Source organism: Panicum virgatum, chromosome 9N, assembly GCF_016808335.1.
Source record: "Panicum virgatum strain AP13 chromosome 9N, P.virgatum_v5, whole genome shotgun sequence".
NCBI classification, from domain to species: domain Eukaryota; kingdom Viridiplantae; phylum Streptophyta; class Magnoliopsida; order Poales; family Poaceae; genus Panicum; species Panicum virgatum.
The window spans coordinates 27,005,344-27,025,475 of record NC_053153.1 but is presented as its reverse complement, the minus strand read 5'-3'; the positions used below and the strand labels follow the sequence as shown (position 1 = coordinate 27,025,475).

At 46.7% G+C, this 20,132-nt stretch overlaps 2 protein-coding genes across 2 annotated transcripts; both read right to left on the bottom strand.

The window, feature by feature from the left end:
- Nucleotides 1-4,444: 4,444 nt before the first annotated feature.
- LOC120691949 lies at nt 4,445-5,533 on the bottom strand. The gene is made up of 2 exons (XM_039975154.1): nt 4,761-5,533; nt 4,445-4,634 (listed from the first exon to the last, which is right to left on the bottom strand). Exons 1-2 carry the CDS (start codon nt 5,460-5,462, stop codon nt 4,449-4,451), a joined length of 888 nt encoding a protein of 295 aa, XP_039831088.1. The 5' UTR covers nt 5,463-5,533; the 3' UTR covers nt 4,445-4,448.
- A 1,658-nt stretch (nt 5,534-7,191) lies between these two features.
- LOC120693125 (expansin-A15-like) lies at nt 7,192-16,866 on the bottom strand. Its single transcript, XM_039976527.1, has 3 exons — nt 16,616-16,866; nt 16,118-16,508; nt 7,192-7,599 (listed from the first exon to the last, which is right to left on the bottom strand). Exons 1-3 carry the CDS (start codon nt 16,746-16,748, stop codon nt 7,353-7,355), a joined length of 771 nt encoding a protein of 256 aa, XP_039832461.1. The 5' UTR covers nt 16,749-16,866; the 3' UTR covers nt 7,192-7,352.
- Between the last annotated feature and the right edge of the window lie 3,266 nt (nt 16,867-20,132).

Genomic DNA, 20,132 nt, shown 5'->3' with positions numbered 1-20,132 from the left:
GCCCACAAGCTCCCGGCGAGCTCACCCCTTTCCCTCTAGTGCTCATCCCCTGCTCAAACGGGCTACAAATAGCCCGTCCATCCCTTTCCCATCCAACCCCCGCCGCCCCTCCCCTCCATTAGCACCGCCGCTCACCGTCCGCCCGCGGAGCCACTTCTCCTCCCTCTCACTGCCCAAACCAACCTCCACACTAGCTTATCCTTGCCCCAGTGAAGCTCTCAAGCCTGACCATTACTTCCTTGCCTTGCCGGAGCGCCGCCACCACGGCTCAGTCCACCGCCGGAGCTCGCGGACCCGCCGCTACAGCCCACCCCAGCCCCAACCAAGCCCATCTACAGGTCGCTCTCGACGCCCTCTTACTTTTCCCCCACCTCTGGCTCGCCGCCGGCGACCCATGCTGCCGGGATCGGCCGGCCTTTCCTTCCCCTATTTTTCTTCCCCATGACCCAGGGACCCGATTGCTTGGTTTTAAATCTTTCTAGGGTCTTCCTTGCAAAAAGTCCAAAACCCTTTTATGTATTTCTTGTGAACTTTGAAAAATCCTAGAAAATAGTAGAAAAATCAGAAAAATGTGAAATTAATTTTGTTGTGTTCCTCTTGACTAGATCTATAATTTTGGCCACTAAAGTTTGTATGAAACATTTTATTGAATGCTCTAGTTTAAATGTTAGAAAATGAGTGTTTTTTTTGTTTTATCTCTTGAACCATAGTTGTTCTGGACTTCATCTTTGAACCATGCAACCTATGTGCTATGCATGTTCTTGTGTAAAAATTGTGGCCCTAATACTTGATTTTTGCTTGTTATTTCATGTGTTTTATTAAAAATGTTAAGAAATGCATGTTTTATTTATATCTCATGTTCCAATAATGTGTTGTTTGTGATTTTTGAACCATGTGTTGTTCATGTTATGTGTAGCATTGTATAAATTTTGTGGGACCAATACTAGCCTCTAGCATGAGTTCTTAAATATTTTGATATTTAATGCTTGATCCATGTTTACTTTGTAAAATACTACAACTACTTCATCAATGTTTGTTAAATTGAAGTAATTAAATGTTGGATCATGCCATATTTGTAATTAGGTCTTAGTTGTTTGTCTACTCTTGAATTCAAACTTTGGATTTGAATGAAACCACTCTTTGATGCTTAAATAGTCAGCCATGTTATTTTATGGAGTTCCTTGTGTTGACTTTTACTCCATAAATGACTGCCCAATAATTACACAATGAAATAGTTGTTTTCTTGACTTGAATTTATCAGATAATAACTTTTTTAGTGAAGGAAAGCTATACTCAAGCACTTCACTAATTTACATTTACTGCATTGCATATAGAAATAATATCGTTAGTCAATGGAACATACGAACTCATCCAGGATCTAGACGGGGATATTTCTGAAGCCCATATCAACATTGTGGAATTGACTGAAGTGCCGAACTTTGATTCGAAAGAATCAAGATTTACTGACTTTATAGACGTCACTAAAGGCAAGCCCCGGTGCATAATCCTATTATTTTATGCAACTTTTTATACCTATTTTCTTGTGCATTTAAGTTATTAGAGTTGAATGAAAACCTAGATGCATAATCCTAGTTACCTATTGATTAAACACTAGAAATAGAGTTCGACTAGATGCTATGCTAATAGGACCGGTAAAAGTCGGGTGATTTCCTGTCACTCGCGAGCTTATAGGAGTTGATTGTTTACTTTATGCAATCACTATAAGGACCATGGACAGATTGGGATATAAGTTTTAAGGTGATAATCCGTCTGTGTTGATAAATCTACTAAGGCCGCAGCGGGTGGTAGTGGTGGTTAAGCGTTTGAAAGTACTAGCCACATGCCGTAAATATGGTACGCGGCAAGCCTAGTAACTTCTCGTCCCGGCAAGTGGACATACCTCCCACTCTCTTTTAGGGATAAGATGAATAAAATGGATAAAATGGAATTGGTAGCGCTACACTACGACTATGAGGGACGAGGAGTGGTGCCCTATAGTCGGGGAGAGTGGCACTGATCCACGAACTAGAATGAGAAGCCAAAGATTGCTTGGGAGTGACTCTACGGTGCTCCAAGCGTGTGTGTTAGGTTTATCCTTGCAAGGTTTGGAATTTCGATTCAGAATGGTCCGCCTCTTACGATGCATGAGACTGCTTAATCCCTTTACTGCATAGACTAAGAAGTTGAACAATGATGATATTCAATATGGTTGGATGCAAATAATTCTACCATGTTTGTATAGATAGGTGCTTACCTAGAATAATGATAAAAACTAGAACCTGAAAGCTAAAATACTAAAAATAAAGATCAACTATTAGTAGCTTTTTAGCAAAAGAAAACCCCAGAGCTTTTATAAGCATGTCTAGCTAAAGGGATATTATATACCCTTTTTCGGGTAAGCTTTGCTAAGTATTAGTATACTCAGCCTTACTTGTGACTTTGTTTTCAGGTAACTTGGTGAGATTGACGCCATGTACATGATGTCATGTATCGTCACTAGTTGTCGTTTTCTGCTTTTAAATTTTCTGAGGTACTCCATCTGAATCTTCAAACTTAGTTTGTGATAACTTTTACTATTAAAGTTATATTATGGTTATCGTAATCTCTGGACTCACCTTCGCGTGAGGTATGTTGTTTTGATCCGAAATTCAGTAGTTTTATCGGGATTTTACCCGATAGACTGTCAAATTATTCTGTTTTAAGTGCGTATGAACCATTTTAGAGGTAGTAGTGATGGTTGACGCATTTAATCCAGATTAATTTTGGCAGTTCTGCCACACTATAAAAAGCTACTGAAAGTTAGCCTCAGCATCCTCTTGCTCCTCCCCCACCTTTTCCTCTCTACCGACGAATGGGGTCGCCAGATTTCGGACGGACGGACCCTCCCCCACCATGAACAGCGACTAGGGACCCAATTGCTTTGATTGCAAAACTTCTAGAGCGCTTTCTAGTAGATCCAGGGACCTATCTGCGAGAACTTGAGTTAACTTATAAAACTGAGAGTCAAGATTTGAGAGTCCGTTGGTTTCCCCACCCTATAGGAAGTCTTCTGTTTTTTACAGAGCTCGTAAAACTCTAAATTTAGCTAGGATTATACCTAGTCTATTGAAAATGCTTTGATGCCAATCTCTACTTCACCCCTCTCCCCTTTTCAATCTCCGGCTCTCCACCTTCTAGACTAACTAATAATGTATAGATTATTTTTCCCTTAAAAATAATGTATATTATTTCAGTGAGTTTCAGTTTGCAATATTTTTCCCGTTTGGTTATTTAGGCCGTTTTGTTGGTCGAACAATTAAATTGTGAAAATTCATGTGAAAAACGTTTTTGCCCCATGGATGCTTAAGGAAAGTTATTTCATTAGAATACTTGTCTGTTTGGTTGGAACAAAAGTCTTACATAAGGAATAAAATCTTTTATATCTCACGCAAATCATACAAACTAAATAAAAAAAGTTGTACTCTTGGAACAGATTATACATGGAACAAAATATTATGGACAACCAATGTTACAAATTGATAAAGACATATTATGTTATCAGTATAAATTTAGAACGTCAGATACACACTTGCAAAATAAAGTTTGTGTACACCTAGAACAAAATTTATCGTGTCAAATGTAAGCAAGTCTTCAATTTTGGTTTGGGATGCCATCTATGTCCACAAACTTCGAAATTGTACACTCAAATTCTCAGACTTGTTTGTACATTCAAATTCTCAGACTTGTTAATTCTATCACGTGAAGTTCAAATTACCGTTGCTTAAGAAAAACTGCAGGTGTGTCTGCTGTAGTGGAGCCAACATATAGGGCCCACATGTCTACTCCACCCATTCACCACCATTTTTTGTACTAAATCTATATTTCCAATTTTTATCTTCAAATTTTTTGTTTTATAAATGTTTCTCTAAAACTTATCTCAAAACTTTGCCCCCAAATATTTTGCCAATTTTCTCCCCAAATTTGTTGGATTTTGTTTTCTAATTTTTTGTAGGGATTTTGTCATATGAGTAAATTTGTTATGCAATTTTTTCTACAAATTTCATATATAATTTTGTATTTTAATAAATTTTGCATACAAATCTTTGTATTTGAAGTAAGAAAGGATGAAGAATTCCGCTTCACTTCAGCAGACACACTTGTGATTTAACTAAGCAACGGTAATCTCAAGTGATATGATTAGAAAGTTTGAGGGTCTAAGTGTGCAGTTTGAAAGCTTGGATATCTGGATGGTACCCTGAGCTAAGTTTGACGAATGTTGCTATATTTTACTCAAAATTATAACACTTCTAAAAAATATTACTAACAAAATAACAAGAAAATTTTACCAAAGGAAAAGGAAAAGTGCTATCACACTCAAAACATGTCATTTGGGCTAAAATCAAATCTTACCTGCACTCCAAAACCAACGAGGGCTGACATTGTATGCTAGTGGGCCAAATACAGATACTTCAAAAGGTAGGGATCAGCCCCGCATTCCAGGAACTTTGCTTATAACCGCTGAAACCACGTAATAGCGTGACAAAGAGACCGGGAGAGGGGGGCGGGGGAATTTTTTGTCGTTGTAGATGATGGTCCGAAACACACGATTCCACGGTTGGGCCGGTCCATTTAATTGATTGAGTGTTGCGAGCCACCTAAAAGCAACTCCAACAGTTTCTTTATTTTGATGAATCAGCTAAAAATAAAAAACTAGAGAAATGCACATCCAACAGCTTAGCTAAACAACTCGGTTATCTATCTTCATAGCCATATCGGCTCACCTGGGAGGCAAAAATGCAGAAGCCAGCGATTCGGTATCCTTTTGATTCACGTGGGCCCACCTCTTCGCCGACACCCCCGCCGCCGTGCGCCCCTCTGCGGAGCTCCTGCTGCGCGCCCCTCCGAGGAGGCCTCCGTCGTGCGCCCCGCCGAGGAGACCTCCGCCGCTCGCCTCTCCGAGGAGGCCTCCGTGTGCGCCCCTTCGCACCGCTCGCTGCCGCGCGCCCCTCCGCAGCACACACCTCCACCAAGCTCGCCGCCGCTTCACGAAGCTCGACGCCGAGCGTGCCGCCGCCGCCCGCCCCTCCATGAAGCTCGACCGCCGCCTTCTCCTCGCAGGCGGTCGTGCCCCGCCCGCTCGCCCTCCGGCCGCGCACCCTCGGCCTGTTCACCACGCACCCGCTCGCCCTCCGGTTGCCGCACTCCGCCCGCTCGCCGCGCACCAGCTCCTCCTCCGCCGCCTCCACCCGCTCCTCCACCTCCGGCCACCGCCCACCGCTCACTCGCAGCGCAACCGCTCCTCCTCCGATCACACGCCCTTGGCCCGCTCGCCCTCCGACCACCGCCCTACGGCCACGCGCCCTCCGGCTGGCCGTGGCTGCCCAGTCGCCGGGGCGGAGAGGAGTAGAGAGCAGAGTGTGGGCGAGAGGAAGAGGATAACGCGTGGGAGGAGGGATGGATAGATTAACTGTTGGATTTCCCATCCATTATATAGCTAAATAGCTAGCTAAATGAAATTTGACTAGTGTAATTTGAAGAAGCCGTTGGAGTTGCTCTAAATAGGAGAGATTGTTCGTATATATGTAGAAAAGACAACAAAGATTATGTCACCCACATATATGCAAATTCAAAATTAAAAAAAATTACAAGTATTAAATCGAGTATCCAAATTAAATTTAAGTTGCACCATTATTTTTCTTATAACAAGATTTTGAAAATAAGACCACACTTGCCTATATTTAGATGATATTTTTAAAAACATTTTCTTTAATACTAAATAATTAATCTTGGATCTTGAGGACAGATAATTTAGCAAAAGGAATAACTAATTATTTCCACAAACAAAAAATGATACATAACGAACAAGTAATAATGTACAATGAACAAAATATTATATTTTATAAATATTTAATTATATAGAATAAATAATGAATATGCGAATAAATAAGTCAACACCGCCGATCAATTTAATCTAAAAAATGAACAAATATTTTGGTACTGCGAATAAATTAGTTACACACACTCAAATAATTTTACATAAGTAAAGAATATATTATATATCTACGTCATAAAAAATATTCTTACAATACACGTGCTAAACATGCTAGTATATACAGGAAAGAAATAATAAAAAAACTCTACGCGACATGGCCACGTCTTACCGAAATTCTAAAACACGGTTAACAAGTTAGTTATATAAAATATGAAATAAAAAAACAGTCCAGCACGTGTTGCTGTTTAGGTCCAAGAAAAAGAAATGTAAAGAGAAAAAAAGAAAATGTTATAATGCGCCGAACCTAACAGTCCTCCAGTTTGGTCCAACAATAACAAAACATCCAACCAAATATGTTGGACCGTAAAACTTCTCGGTGGGCCGGTTTGGGCTGAAGACCTGAAGTGCAGCACGTGGCCAATAAAAGGGCCTTTTGTCCGGCGTGCGATGCATAGCTTGGGGGGGGGGGGGGGGGGGTTAAAACATAGAAAAGTGTTTCTGCAAAATTTCAACTAAATAGCTTCGCAACAGTTTTCACAAAAAAGGAATAGAGCATAGACTTTTGTGAAAGTTACCCTTAAGACCACAACATCCTATTTCTCCCTCTATTCCAAAATATGTATAATTTTATTTTGTTCTAAGTCAAATTATCCCAAGATTCACCAAACTTGTAGAAAGGAGAAGTAGTATTAATGGTATAAAATGAGAATAATTATATCTATTACAAAATATATTTATAATTTATTTTTCTTTGATGTTTAGATGTTAATGATCTTCTCTATAATTTTGGCCAACTTAGAATAGTTTGACTTAAAACAAACCAACATACCTTATATTTCAAGACCAAGGAAATACTACACACATGTACATGCTTAAAACCATACTTCTGCCGTATCCATAATGTACCTCGCTTTAGACATATGTACTATACCAAATGTATATTGTCTTCTCTAGAGTATTAGATCAACTCAAAACTCATTAAACAACAAATGTGTATTCCAAATTTAGAAAGTGGGGAAAAAAACTAAAGGGGTGACTATGACTGATGATGGAAAGGTAAACATATGGTTACTTCACCCACACTCTTCTAACTCTTTTGTGCAAATCTAAAATGATTTACATTTTTTTAATCAGAGAAGGTGTACATGCATGGCCAGCTAGGCGCTAGCGCGACATGGAGTCCGAATTACTGCCAATAAGTTACACATACAAATTGAAAATGAAGAACATATTTGCACATCATGCAAGTGCTCCAGCCGGAGAGCTTTCCGGCCTCCAATAATCTATCTACTGACGGTCGATCTGAAGAATGCTATAGCCAACAGTCAGTGCTCCGTCGTCCTAGCTAGGCGCTAAGTGCAGGCAGAGGCAGGGTGAGTGATCAGTAGGAGAACTGCAGGTTGCTCATGAAGGACATGCCGAATGCCCAGTTGGGCGGCACGACGTTCTGGAAGATGATGGTCTGTCCGCCGGTGGTGGTGACGCCGAAGGTGAGCGCCTGTCCGGCGATCCCGGCGAGCGACTGCCAGTTGGCGCCCCAGTTCCTGCTCATGGGCACCCGGTTGGTGGAGGTGCCCTGAACCCAGGCGCTGGCGACGGAGCCGCTGCCGCCGACGTTGGAGATGAGTGTTAGGAATAAACACGCCATGGTGTGCAGCGTGGGTCGCGTGTGTGTTCTGTTGTGCCTGCAGGCTAGCTGCGGCAAGGTTGAGTCAGGGCCGGTGCGTGCGGAGGATAGCTCCGCCGTGGCTTTGTATGCGCGTCACGTACGTCCAGCTCGTGTACGTGTGCGTGTGTTAGTTTGGATAGAGTCTAGGCTGTAGGATGGAGTGGTGTGCGTGGTTGCCGGTTCGCACGGAGAAGCCGTGATGCCCGGAAGGAGCGAGAGGCTCTCGGGTGCTGCTGAGCGAGACGTGCGGATCATGGCACGAAGGCCGGACGTGGAGGTTTCGCTCCCGGCAGTCCGTGGCCTATTTGTAGCCCCTGTGCTCCATTGTTCTTGGAGCCAAGTCCAGTGAATAAAGTCGCCAACATACAGGCCGTTCGTCGGCCGGGGCGTTCATCGCCATTGCTGCTCTGAGTTCGTGCTCGAGTTCAGTTCTTGAGAGCGAGAGAGATAGAGAGTTCCTGGGCAAAGCCAACAATTGGTATCAAGAGCTTGGTTGAGGAGAGGGGAGGCGGCCAAGCTGCGCGGCGGCCGGCGGAGCCGTGGGCTGCGTCACGCATCAGGGCGCGGGCGCAACGTGCTGCGAGGTTGCCGGTGGCGGCGTGTGGGCGCTGACGCAGGCGCGGCGCACGGCGTGAGGCGGCTTGGAGGGCCGCAACATGGCACACATGTGATGCTCGACGCGGCTACAGCACGCGCTCCAGCCAGCAGTGTGCGCGGACGGCGAAGCAGCGGTGGTTCAGTGCAGCGGCGAAGAGCGCGCTGGCGGCGGCAAGGCGAGGTCGCCGGGCCATGTGTCGGCCTGTGCGTAGTCGCCAATGGTGACACTGCGGCAGTGGATCGTGTGTCGATCCTGCAGGGCGTGATATGCTCGACGGAGTGTGTCGCCGGAGCCGAAGAAGTCGGCGTGTGTCGCCGGAGACGTAGACGACGGCGTGTGCCGACGTTAGGCGTGTGTGGCCGGCGTCGATAGAGCTCGGCGTGTGTCGCGGGCAGAGAAGAAGACGGCGTGTGTCGCCGAGGAAGAAGGAGGCTGTGGTCGCGTCACGTCGAGAGGCTGTAGCGGCGGCCGTGGCGACGTCGACGAAGAGCTAGCTGGCGCTGCTGTGAAGATCGTCTTCACCATGTCGTATTTAGGGGGGAGTTTGTTAGGAATAAACACGCCATGGTGTGCAGCGTGGGTCGCGTGTGTGTTCTGTTGTGCCTGCAGGCTAGCTGCGGCAAGGTTGAGTCAGGGCCGGTGCGTGCGGAGGATAGCTCTGTTGGAATTGATCTCCAACGGCCAGATCCAAAGATCTGGCCAATCCCTTGATTTGCGCCCTGATCGGGGGCGTTCAGCCAAACATGGCTGGTGGGCCCCCGTCGCCCGCGCTATAAAGAATAGGGAGAGGGCCCGGGGCACGCAATCCTAAGTTCACCGCCGCCACAACCCTCTCCCACAGTCCCTACCGATCTAGGGTTAGCGCGAGGCCGACGGGAAGATCCGCCACCGCAACCACAACGTCCTCCTCCGCCAACCCCGTCATCGGCCAGTGCCGGTGGAGGCCTGAAGGACGCCGGGACTTGCACCGTCCACTGCCGCCACCGGATCAGCGCCTCGAAGAGCCAGACTTCCTCGCCTCCATCCTCGGCTCCATCGACGCGATGGCACCCACCGGCAATGGCTCCTCTGCATCCACTCCCGCGGATGGTCTGTGTCTCTCATCCACCTCTCTCTCTGTCTCTCCCTTGTACTAGGTCTAGAATGAATCACTTGATATTATACCTAGAACTTGTTCCCCAGTACTCGATTCGTACACTAGATGTGATCCTAGTCTAGAAACAGAGAAGAATACAATCTATCATTGGTATTAGGAGCCGATCTAGTTGTAGATCGTGGTTTTTGGGGTTCATTTTACTCAGATCTACACTCAGAAAGTAGAAGGAGGTGACAGAAATGAAAATCGATCTCGGATCGACAAAGAACACCCACCGAAAACCTAACCCTAACCCTAGAATCCAAGAAACCAAGAAGAAAAAGGCGGCGGGCTTACCTGTTGCGCGCGCCGGCCACCGCCGCGCACCAGAGCTCCGGCCACCGCCGGCACAGAACCACCTCGGGCCGCTGCTCGCTTGGGTCCATCACGGATCGGGTGCGCGGGCTTGAGCACCGCCGTCAGGCCGCTCGACGGCGGCGCGCTCCCACTTGGGTGAGCGCGCTCGCCGGCGAGGGGGCCGGCTGCGGCGCCGCCGCTTCCTCTCCGACCGGCCATGGCGGCCGCTGCTCCTCAGTCGCGGGCGGAAGAAACGGAGGAAGGGGGAAGAAATGGGCCTAGAGTTTGGGCGCCCCGTCGCCGACGTCGGTTTTGATCCGGCGAGATGGCCGGGCAGCCATCGGATCAGATCCGACGGTCTGCATCTGCCGGCCGGCGAACGGGCTGATTGAGGCCTAGGCGGAGGGTGCGCGCGGGCCGTTTCGGCGGCCCGGCCGTCGGCTGCTGGGCCGCGGGCCCAGGCGCGGGGGAGCGGCCGCGCGGAAACGGGCCGTGGGCCGTTTTTCCGTCTCGGGCCGCATAAACAGTTCCAGAATTCGCTTTTTCTTTTATTTCAGAAGCATTTTGAATATGAATTTGAATGATTTTGCTTAGAATTTGATCTCTGTAAATACATGCACCAACGTGTATTATTTTTAGAGCAGAAATTTACAAGAATTATGCTTCTGAATATTTAGAATTTTACATGTTTCCGCTGCACAGAATTTATTTTGTCTCTATGTTAATTTGAACCAACGAGATAATTGATATAGAGGCTTATAGAATTTATTTCTCAGAATTTTTCAGTATATTATAATTTTGTAATTTCTGACCAAAGTTGATATTGCAATATTATAATTTTGTTCAGAATTTTGTTCACATTATATCTTTTTCTTCCCAACGGTGATTTAGATTTAATGTACAGATTGTTGCATGTTTTAATTTTGACCAACGTTAAATTGATACATGCATTTATTGTTGTCCTCACAAATTTTGAATTCAAATTTCAGGCTCCAATGCTATGACTTATTTGAATGCCATTCCTGAACTTGATGGCAACAACTATGGGAAATGGTACCAGAAATTGGAGATAGCTCTGGCGATGGCCAATATAGATTTGGCCATCACAACGCCAGCTCCACAAGAACCAGAAAAGCCAGTAAGGGCACAGAATGAAGAAGCTGCTGCTTGGGCTATCCGAGAGAAGAATTATGACTCTGCTATGACCAGATATGATGCTGACAAGACACGTTGGAATGATTCCAACCGCAAGTGTCTTATGGTCATGAAGGGTTCCACTTCAGATGCCATCAAGATGGCGATCCCAGATTGTGACACCGCTTCAGAATATTTAGCAAAGGTGAAGAGTCAGTTTACTGGTTCTTCCAAGGCTTATGCTGCCATTCTTGCTGAGCAGCTTATCACCAAGAAATACACTGGCGGTGGCATCAGAGAACATATCTTAGAAATGAGCCACATGGCCAACAAGCTTAAGACAATGGACATGCCTTTGCCAGAAAAGTTCATTGTTCAGCTGGTCTTCAAGTCCCTACCAAAGGCGTTTGAGGCATTTCATGTCAACTATAACGCTTTTCCTAGAAGATTGGGGTACTGACAAGCTAATTGGCATGTGTGTTCAAGAAGAAGATCGCCTTAAGAACTCCAATGGTGGTGAGCTTGCTTTTCAAGTTCAACACAAGAAAAAGAATTTTCAGAATAAGAACTTCCAGCATAACAAGAGACCTTTCCCACCAGGCAAGAATCAGCATGAGAGTGGTCCTTCCAGACCACCTCCACAGAAAGACTGGGAAAATTTTCCAGTTGAACAAGACCAGTGCCTGAAGTGCAAAAAGAGAGGGCACTACAAGAGGGACTGCCCAGAATTCCTGAAAGAGTTGTTAAGAAAGGGTGAGGACACCATTACTTTTGTAGATGAATCCCTGTATTTAAGTTATGACAAATCCACTTGGTGGATTGATTCTGGTGCAACTACTCATGTTGCTAATTCTTTATAGGGATCAAGTATGAGGAGGACCCTGCCAAGAGGCGCAAGAAGAATTAAAGTTGCAAACGGTGTAGAAGCTGAAGTCGAAGCCATTGCAGAATTTCATTTAGAATTACATAGTGGCTTTGTACTTTGTTTGAGAGATGTTCTTTATGTACCGTCTTTGCAACGAAACTTAATAAGTGTGTCTAAATTAGATGATGACGCTATTGCTTGTCATTTTGGTGATGGCAAGTGTAAGATAAAAGTTAATTCAGAATGTGTTGGTCTTGCCTTCCGACAAGACAAATTATATTTGCTTTCATTATCTGAGAATGTGAATGCAGTATGTTCTAAGAATAAAAATGCCTCCTCATATGAGAATGTTACTAAGAAACGCAAACGAATTGATGCAATTTCGTCGAAATTATGGCACTGTCGTTTAGGCCATATTTCGAGGGGGAGAATAGAGCGCTTAGTGACAGCATCAATTCTTCCACCGTTAGAATTTTCAGATTTAGAATAATGTATTGATTGCATTAAAGGAAAATTCGTTAAGAACATAAAGAAAGGTGCCAAACGAAGTGCGGGAATTCTAGAAATAATTCACACAGATATATGTGGACCATTCCCTGTCACTACTGTAGATGGTTATGTTTCTTTCATAACATTTACAGACGATTACTCGCGTTATGGCTATATTTATCCAATTAAAGAACGATCAGAAGCATTGGATAAATTCAAAATATTCAAAGCAGAAGTAGAAAACCAACATGATTTAAAGATTAAGATAGTCAGATCCGACCATGGGGGAGAGTACTACGGTCGACACACCCCCTATGGCCAAGTTCCAGGACCTTTTGCAAGGTTCCTTATGGAAAATGGCATAGTTGCCCAGTATTCTACACCGGGCGAGCCTCAGCAGAACGGAGTAGCAGAAAGAAGAAACCGTACCCTGATGGATATGGTCAGAAGTATGATGAGCTACTCCACGTTACCGATTAATTTGTGGATGGAGGCATTAAAAACCGCCATTTACATTCTTAATCGGGTGCCAAGTAAATCAGTGCCGAAAACACCGTATGAACTATGGACAGGAAGAGAACCCTCGCTTAATCATTTTCGCGTATGGGGCTGTCCAGCTGAGGCCAAAGTGTTTAATCCGAACATTGGGAAGCTAGATCCCAAGACAGTCAGTTGCCATTTTATTGGCTACCCAGAAAAGTCTAAGGGATATTGCTTTTATTGTCCTGACAGACACACGAAGTTTGTAGAAACAAGACACACTGCTTTCTTAGAGGATCAGATGATCAGGGGGAGCATAGTAGCCAGAAAAATTGACCTTGAGGAGAAGCGGGTATACGTTCCCACTCCGATGATTCAAGAGCCTTATTTCTCGTTACCTGTGGTTGTGGCACCGATAGAGCAGGAAACTGCAGTGCCAACACCTGCTGTTAGTCTACCTGACGTTGCAGTGCAAGAAACTACGGTGCCACCACCTGTTGTTGGTTCTCCTGGCTTGGCATTAAATGGAAATGAGGACCCTGTTCCTCAGGACCAAGTAGAACCCGTTGCCATGGATGAGGGGGAGCAACAACAGCCTCCTGTGCAAGAAATACCATTCGCAGTGGCCCCGAGAAGGTCACAAAGAACTAGAAAACCAGCTATTTCTAAAGACTATGAAGTCTATCATAGTGAAGAAATACAGAATGAGGGTGATCCCACCTCTTTTGAAGAAGCCATGAAAAGCGCCAATTCATCAAAATGGTCTGCAGCCATGGAAGATGAAATGAGATCCATGAATACCAATAAAGTTTGGGAATTAGAAGAAATTCCCAAAGGAGCCAAAACAGTAGGCTGCAAGTGGGTCTACAAAACGAAATGTGACTCCAAAGGGAATATAGAAAGATATAAAGCGCGGCTCGTGGCAAAAGGCTTCACGCAAAGAGAAGGAATAGATTACAATGAGACATTCTCTCCGGTCTCATGTAAAGACTCTTTCAGAATAATAATGGCCTTAGTGGCACATTATGATTTAGAATTGCATCAGATGGATGTAAAAACGGCATTTCTAAATGGGGATTTGTATGAAGATGTCTACATGGCACAGCCCAAAGGTTTTGTCATGGAAGGCAAAGAAAATTTAGGATGCCGCTTGAGAAAATCGATTTATGGCTTGAAGCAAGCCTCGAGGTAGTGGTACTTGAAATTTGATGAAACAATTAGAAAGTTTGGATTTAAAGAAAATGAAGAGGACAATTGTATTTATGCGAAGTTCAAGAACGGAAAATTTATTTTCCTCATCTTGTATGTGGATGACATTCTGCTAGCTAGCAGTGATGTTAATCTACTACTGGAGATAAAGAAATTCTTGTCCTCGAAATTTGATATGAAAGATCTTGGTGAAGCTTCGTTCGTCTTAGGAATTGAGATTCACCGAGATAGAAGAAGAGGGGTTTTAGGATTATCACAGAAAGCATACTTAGAAAAGATATTAAAGAAATACGGTATGCATGCGAGCAAGCCCACACCTGCTCCAATAGTCAAGGGCGACAGTTTCGGGAAACATCAGTGTCCCAAGAACCAGTATGAGCTCGAGCAAATGAAGGCAGTGCCTTATGCTTCAGCTGTCGGAAGCTTACAGTATGCACAAGTGTGCACACGCCCTGACTTAAGTTTCGTTACCGGGGGTACTTGGCAGATACCAGAGTAATCCAGGCATAGAGCACTAAAAAATGGTAAAGAAAGCTTTGCGCTATGTGAGGGGCACAACTGGCCTCATGCTAACATATAGAAAATCAGAAACTTTAGAAATAGAAGGGTATTCAGATTCAGATTTTGCAGGAGATGCAGATGATAGAAAGTCCACATCTGGATACATCTTCACTCTTGCGAAAGGAGCAATATCGTGGAAAAGCTCCAAACAGACAGTTACAGCATCCTCCACGATGTATGCTGAATTTGTGGCATGTTATGAGGCCTCGGGGCAGGTCACATGGCTAAAGAAATTCGTACCCGGATTAAAAGCTGGTCGACAGCATAGAAAAACCACTGAAATTATACTGCGATAACGAGCCAGTAGTATTCTATGCTCATAACAACAAGTCGAGTGGTGCTGCCAAACACATCGACATCAAGTTTTATGTTGTTAAGGAGCAAGTCCAGGATCAAACTATTTGTCTAGAACATATCAGAACGAACAAGATGTTAGCGAATCCGCTTACAAAAGGCCTACCACCCAATGTGTTCAGAGAACACTTAGCCGGCATGGGTTTAAGGGAAAGCCTATGATTCCTGGACAAAGAGGGCCCTAGAATGAGAATCTGTTTCAGACCGGAAAGGTGATTGTGGCTGTTAATCTGACAGTAATAATTGTCATGACGAGGCACGCCCTATACACTGATCTGCGATGGGATGGATAAACTCAGATACAGAACAAGAATAAGAACATTGAGAGATCAAGGGGGAGAATGTTGGAATTGATCTCCAACGGCCAGATCCAAAGATCTGGCCAATCCCTTGATTTGCGCCCTGATCGGGGGCGTTCAGCCAAACATGGCTGGTGGGCCCCCGTCGCCCGCGCTATAAAGAATAGGGAGAGGGCCCGGGGCACGCAATCCTAAGTTCACCACCGCCACAACCCTCTCCCACAGTCCCTACCGATCTAGGGTTAGCGCGAGGCCGACGGGAAGCTCCGCCACCGCAACCACGACGTCCTCCTCCGCCAACCCCGTCATCGGCCAGTGCCGGTGGAGGCCTGAAGGACGCCGGGACTTGCGCCGTCCACTGCCGCCGCCGGATCAGCGCCTCGAAGAGCCATACTTCCTCGCCTCCATCCTCGGCTCCATCGACGCGATGGCACCCACCGGCAATGGCTCCTCTGCATCCACTCCCGCGGATGGTCTGTGTCTCTCATTCACCTCTCTCTCTCTGTCTCTCCCTTGTACTAGGTCTAGAATGAATCACTTGATATTATACCTAGAACTTGTTCCCCAGTACTCGATTCGTACACTAGATGTGATCCTAGTCTAGAAACAGAGAAGAATACAATCTATCAAGCTCCGCCGTGGCTTTGCAGTTTGCGTCGTGTATGCGCGTCACGTACGTCCAGCTCGTGTACGTGTGCGTGTGTTAGTTTGGATAGAGTCTAGGCTGTAGGATGGAGTGGTGTGCGTGGTTGCCGGTTCGCACGGAGAAGCCGTGATGCCCGGAAGGAGCGAGAGGCTCTCGGGTGCTGCTGAGCGAGACGTGCGGATCATGGCACGAAGGCCGGACGTGGAGGTTTCGCTCCCGGCAGTCCGTGGCCTATTTGTAGCCCCTGTGCTCCATTGTTCCTGGTGCCAAGTCCAGTGAATAAAGTCGCCAACATACAGGCCGTTCGTCGGCCGGGGCGTTCATCGCCATTGCTGCTCTGAGTTCGTGCTCGAGTTCAGTTCTTGAGAGCGAGAGAGATAGAGAGTTCCTGGGCAAAGCCAACAATGAGCACGAGCTCGTAGTAGTTGAATCCCGTGATGGTGAAGCGCACGCCGCCCTGCGTGGCGCACGCCACGCGCTGGTACAGCACGGGGATGATGCCGCCCTGGTAGACGCCGATCTTGACCCAGGCCGGCTGCGCCATGTCGAAGTGCGTCCGCGGCGGGTTGCACCAGCCGCCGTTGTCGCTGGGGAGCGCGTAGTTGGGCGGGCAGAGGTTGGTGGCGGTGACCGTCACGGGGCCGGCGCCCGGGAGGCACCACCGCCCGTCCGTCTGGGAGTCGCAGGCGATCTGGAAGCACTGGCCGCACGACGCGCCGCCGCTGAAGAGCGCCTGGCTCAGCGCCGTCGTGGCCGTGCCGTACCCCGTCGTGTACAGGTTGCCGTACCCGCACGCCCCGCCTGCAGTACACACGTTTTGCGGCATGGTCGGTCAGGATTGTTATTAATTAGTCTTCGATCATCAGGGCGACTCACCCATTGTGCCTAATAATTAGTCACGCACGTACCCATTGTGCCGGAGGCGTCGCTGCCGCCGTAGAACGTGGCCGTGGCCTTGGACCAGGCCGCCACGGCGGCCGGCGCGGCGAGCAGCGCGGCGACGGTGAGGAAGAAAGCCAGAGGCAGTTTGGGCGTCTCCATTGCCACCCCCGGCGGCGTCTCGATCAAACGGTAGGATCTAGCTAGATAGTGAAAACCGGCCACGAAGCTCACGATCGGAGGATAGATCGAGCAAGAAGAACTGTTGGCAAGAAGTGGTTTGCGCTCTTCTACTGTTGCTACAAGCGAGTCACTGGCCAGGCCTTGGGATCGGTTCTTAAATAAGAAGCGCGCGCTAGATGTCCAGCAGACCGACCAGCCGCTGAGGTCGACGGATCTTCTGAGAACGAAGCAGGCGAGATCGATCGGACGAGCTGAGAGCACGACGCACGGCACGTGCGCACACAGCTACAGTTGCGCATCGGTCAGATCTCTATCGGCGATCGGATTCTCTAACGAGCTCGATCCGGGGCTTGTTAATTCCGCAGCGTAACATGCATGCATGGACGAATGACGATGGCCATCCAGCAGGGTTTAGAAGATTCTGATCTGCAATTACTCCCATTCCTTGTCTGTCTGTCGATCGATCGTAGTCAGCTCTTAGAGTCTGAATCTGGAGTCTGAGTAGCAGCGGAGAGTATTATATACACCAAAACGGGTTGAATTCCGTGGACAGAATGATTGGCGATGAGCAGGCGGTCGCCCATTGGGCGCGCTAGCTGATAAGTACTAACAGGCTGATAATAAGCAAGGGCTCGACAGATGGTATCACGGCACCTGCCGACTCTGACCAACTGACGAAGCTGCTGAACCCATTTGCTATTCGAAGCACCGCACATGTTGGTCACGTGAGGAGCTCGGCGGCCGGCGGCCGTGAGGGAACGATCGTGCCGAGATGGTGGGTGATTAAGCAGTCGTGGTGGTGGGCTGGTGGCGGTGGCGGCCGGATCAGCATCCGGCGGGCTTCACGTCTCCAACAAGCTTCAGGCTTCAGCATCCCCTGCGATGCGGATATTCTACCGCGGCAACAAGCTTCCCGCGCCGCCCACCTTGTTCTTGTTGGGCTTCGATCGAACATGATGCGAAACGCGGTGGGAGAGGATCTCGGGTGCGGGTCGGGTCTCTGCCAGAACGCGCGCGGCACAGGGAGACATGCGGCACGGGCCCGCGAGGCCAACTGCTAGCTGGCCAGGAGTGCACGAATAAAAAATATCTCCAGCAGGGGGCAGATTAGTCGTATCTCCCTATTGGGTTTGAATCCACACGGAGCATAAACTTTAACCAATAATAATAATAAAGGATGCTAAGGCCTCGTTTGGTTCGCGTTTGGTTGGCGCGCTAGAATTCTAACGCGCCTTTTCTAATTTCCGCATGAAAGACCAAATGAAGTCTATTTGCAAAAAAATTTTAAGGGAAGAGTGTAACTTTTTGCGACGAATCTAATGGCGGTAATTAATCGATGATTTGCTACAGTGACGCTACAGTAATCATCATCTAATCGCGTGGTCAAAGGTCTCATTAGATTCTTCAGGGTCACTAGCGCGGGGTTCTGAAGTTGATTTTGTAAACTGGCTTTGTTTGACACCGTAATTAGCGGTCAAAGTGTCACGATTCACTAGCACGCTGCAAACCAAACGGGGCCTAAATAAAAGCAGTTTACAAAAATACTCTCTCCTTTTCAAATTATAAATCATTCCAAGAATCTTGGAGAGTCAAAGTTTTTCAAATTTGACTAAATATATATAACAAGATAATAACCTTTATGATACAAATTAAGTACCATTACACTCTTTGTTAGCTATATTTTCATAGTATATCTATTTGATTTCATAAATCGTTGTATTCTCTCTATAATTTTGGTCAAACTTTGAGATAGTTTGACTCTTCAAGATTCTTGGAGTGACTTATAATTTGGAACGGAGGGAGTAACTCCATAACACCTGCGTTACTTCGCAAGACGAATCTAATGATGCCTTTGACCACACGATTAGAGGTGGTTACTGTAGCACTACTGTAACCAATCATTGATTAATTACCGTCATTAGATTCGTTGCGAAAAGTTACACCCATCCGTGAAAAGATTTTGCAAATAAATTTCATTTAGTACTACATGCATGAAAAAAAAGTTGCGCTAGAAAGTAGCACAACTAACCAAACAAGGTTATTGTTGTAGCACATTACTCAAAGAATAGGGGTAAAGGAAACCAATCATCTATATATTTTCTCTTTCCATCACCAATAATACTATTTACATTTTTTATAACTAGTGTTGCAGCACATTACTCAAAGGATAGGGGTAAAGGAAACAATCTATCTAGTGTATATATGGGAGTGTTAAAAAAAGGTAAAGTCTATTTTTTAACTCTGAACTATCATAGTCATCCGATTTTAAACCCTAAGCTACAAAACTAGACGTCTTACACCAGCAAACTAACGAAATCGTGCAAAATACCCCCACTAAACTGAAATCACTCCGGTTTTGGGCAGATCACCCGTCCGCGTGGCGCTACTTGTCGAGTCAGCTCCCGCGCGTTCTCTCACTCTCCCTTCTGTCGTACCTCACAGCCAGCCGGTAAGCACACCCACCACCACCGCGGTCCACCGCCTCGCCCCTCAGATCCCCACCGGCGGCGACCACCATGCAAAGAGCAGCGGGTGGTGGCCCCGTTGGCACCCACGGCCCACGGCAAACTTCCACTCTGCTGGCTCGATCGCTACCCGAAGCGGCGCGCGCTCATCGAGTCCACAGCGAGGGCGTGTGGTTCGCCGAGGCCACGGCAAGCTGTACCCTCGAGGACGTGGACTAGGACTACCTCGAGTCTTAAAGTACCCTCTCATGGTGCCCAAGGATGAGCTCCTGCAGCACCCCATCTGACCCCCTCCCTGAGGACCCCCGCGCTTGAAAGATCGGATGGGGTCCTCTAGCCTAAGAGGGGGAGGGGGTGAATTAGGCAACTTAAAACCTTAACCTTTAGCTCCAACTAAATTGCACAATATTAAACTAAATCATGCTATCTATATGTGCAACTACGACTTTTCTAATGAGAAATCTCTATCCCAAAAGAGTTTAGCAACCTATATCCTTTCCTATCAATATACTACTCTAAGAAAGTAAAGGAAAAAAAGCAAGCTAGTATGAAATGCGGAAATGTAAGGAGCAGGATAGGAGGAAGCAAACTCTCGACGCGGGTGTTTATCCCGTGGTTCGGTTAGCCACAAAGGCACACCTACATCCACGTTGTTGAAGCACTTACTAAGAGTATCGCTTCTCGGTAATCAAGTCTCTTCCGTGGACAACACCACGGTCACCTTGATCCCGATTTCCACTAAGGAGCTTGTCCATGAAGGAAGGGGGTCTCCACGTCCCTCGTACAAGATTGTCTTTGCCGCTCCACACCAAGTCAGAGGGTCGATGATGTGCCGGCAAGCCACCAATGCTCCAAAGGGCCGGCGCACCGAGATCTTCTTGTTGGTTCACTCAAGAAC

Coding starts and splice junctions, on each gene's coding strand:
- LOC120691949 (XM_039975154.1), bottom strand. CDS start 5,462: ATGGGAAATCCAACAGTTAATCTATCCATCCCTCCTCCCACGCGTTAT. Junction 4,635..4,760: donor TCTGCATTTTTGCCTCCCAG/GTGAGCCGATAT, acceptor AGTTGCTTTTAG/GTGGCTCGCAACACTCAATC.
- LOC120693125 (XM_039976527.1), bottom strand. CDS start 16,748: ATGGAGACGCCCAAACTGCCTCTGGCTTTCTTCCTCACCGTCGCCGCG. Junction 16,509..16,615: donor CGACGCCTCCGGCACAATGG/GTACGTGCGTGA, acceptor TGTGTACTGCAG/GCGGGGCGTGCGGGTACGGC. Junction 7,600..16,117: donor TTCAACTACTACGAGCTCGT/GCTCATTGTTGG, acceptor TTTATTCCTAAC/ACTCATCTCCAACGTCGGCG.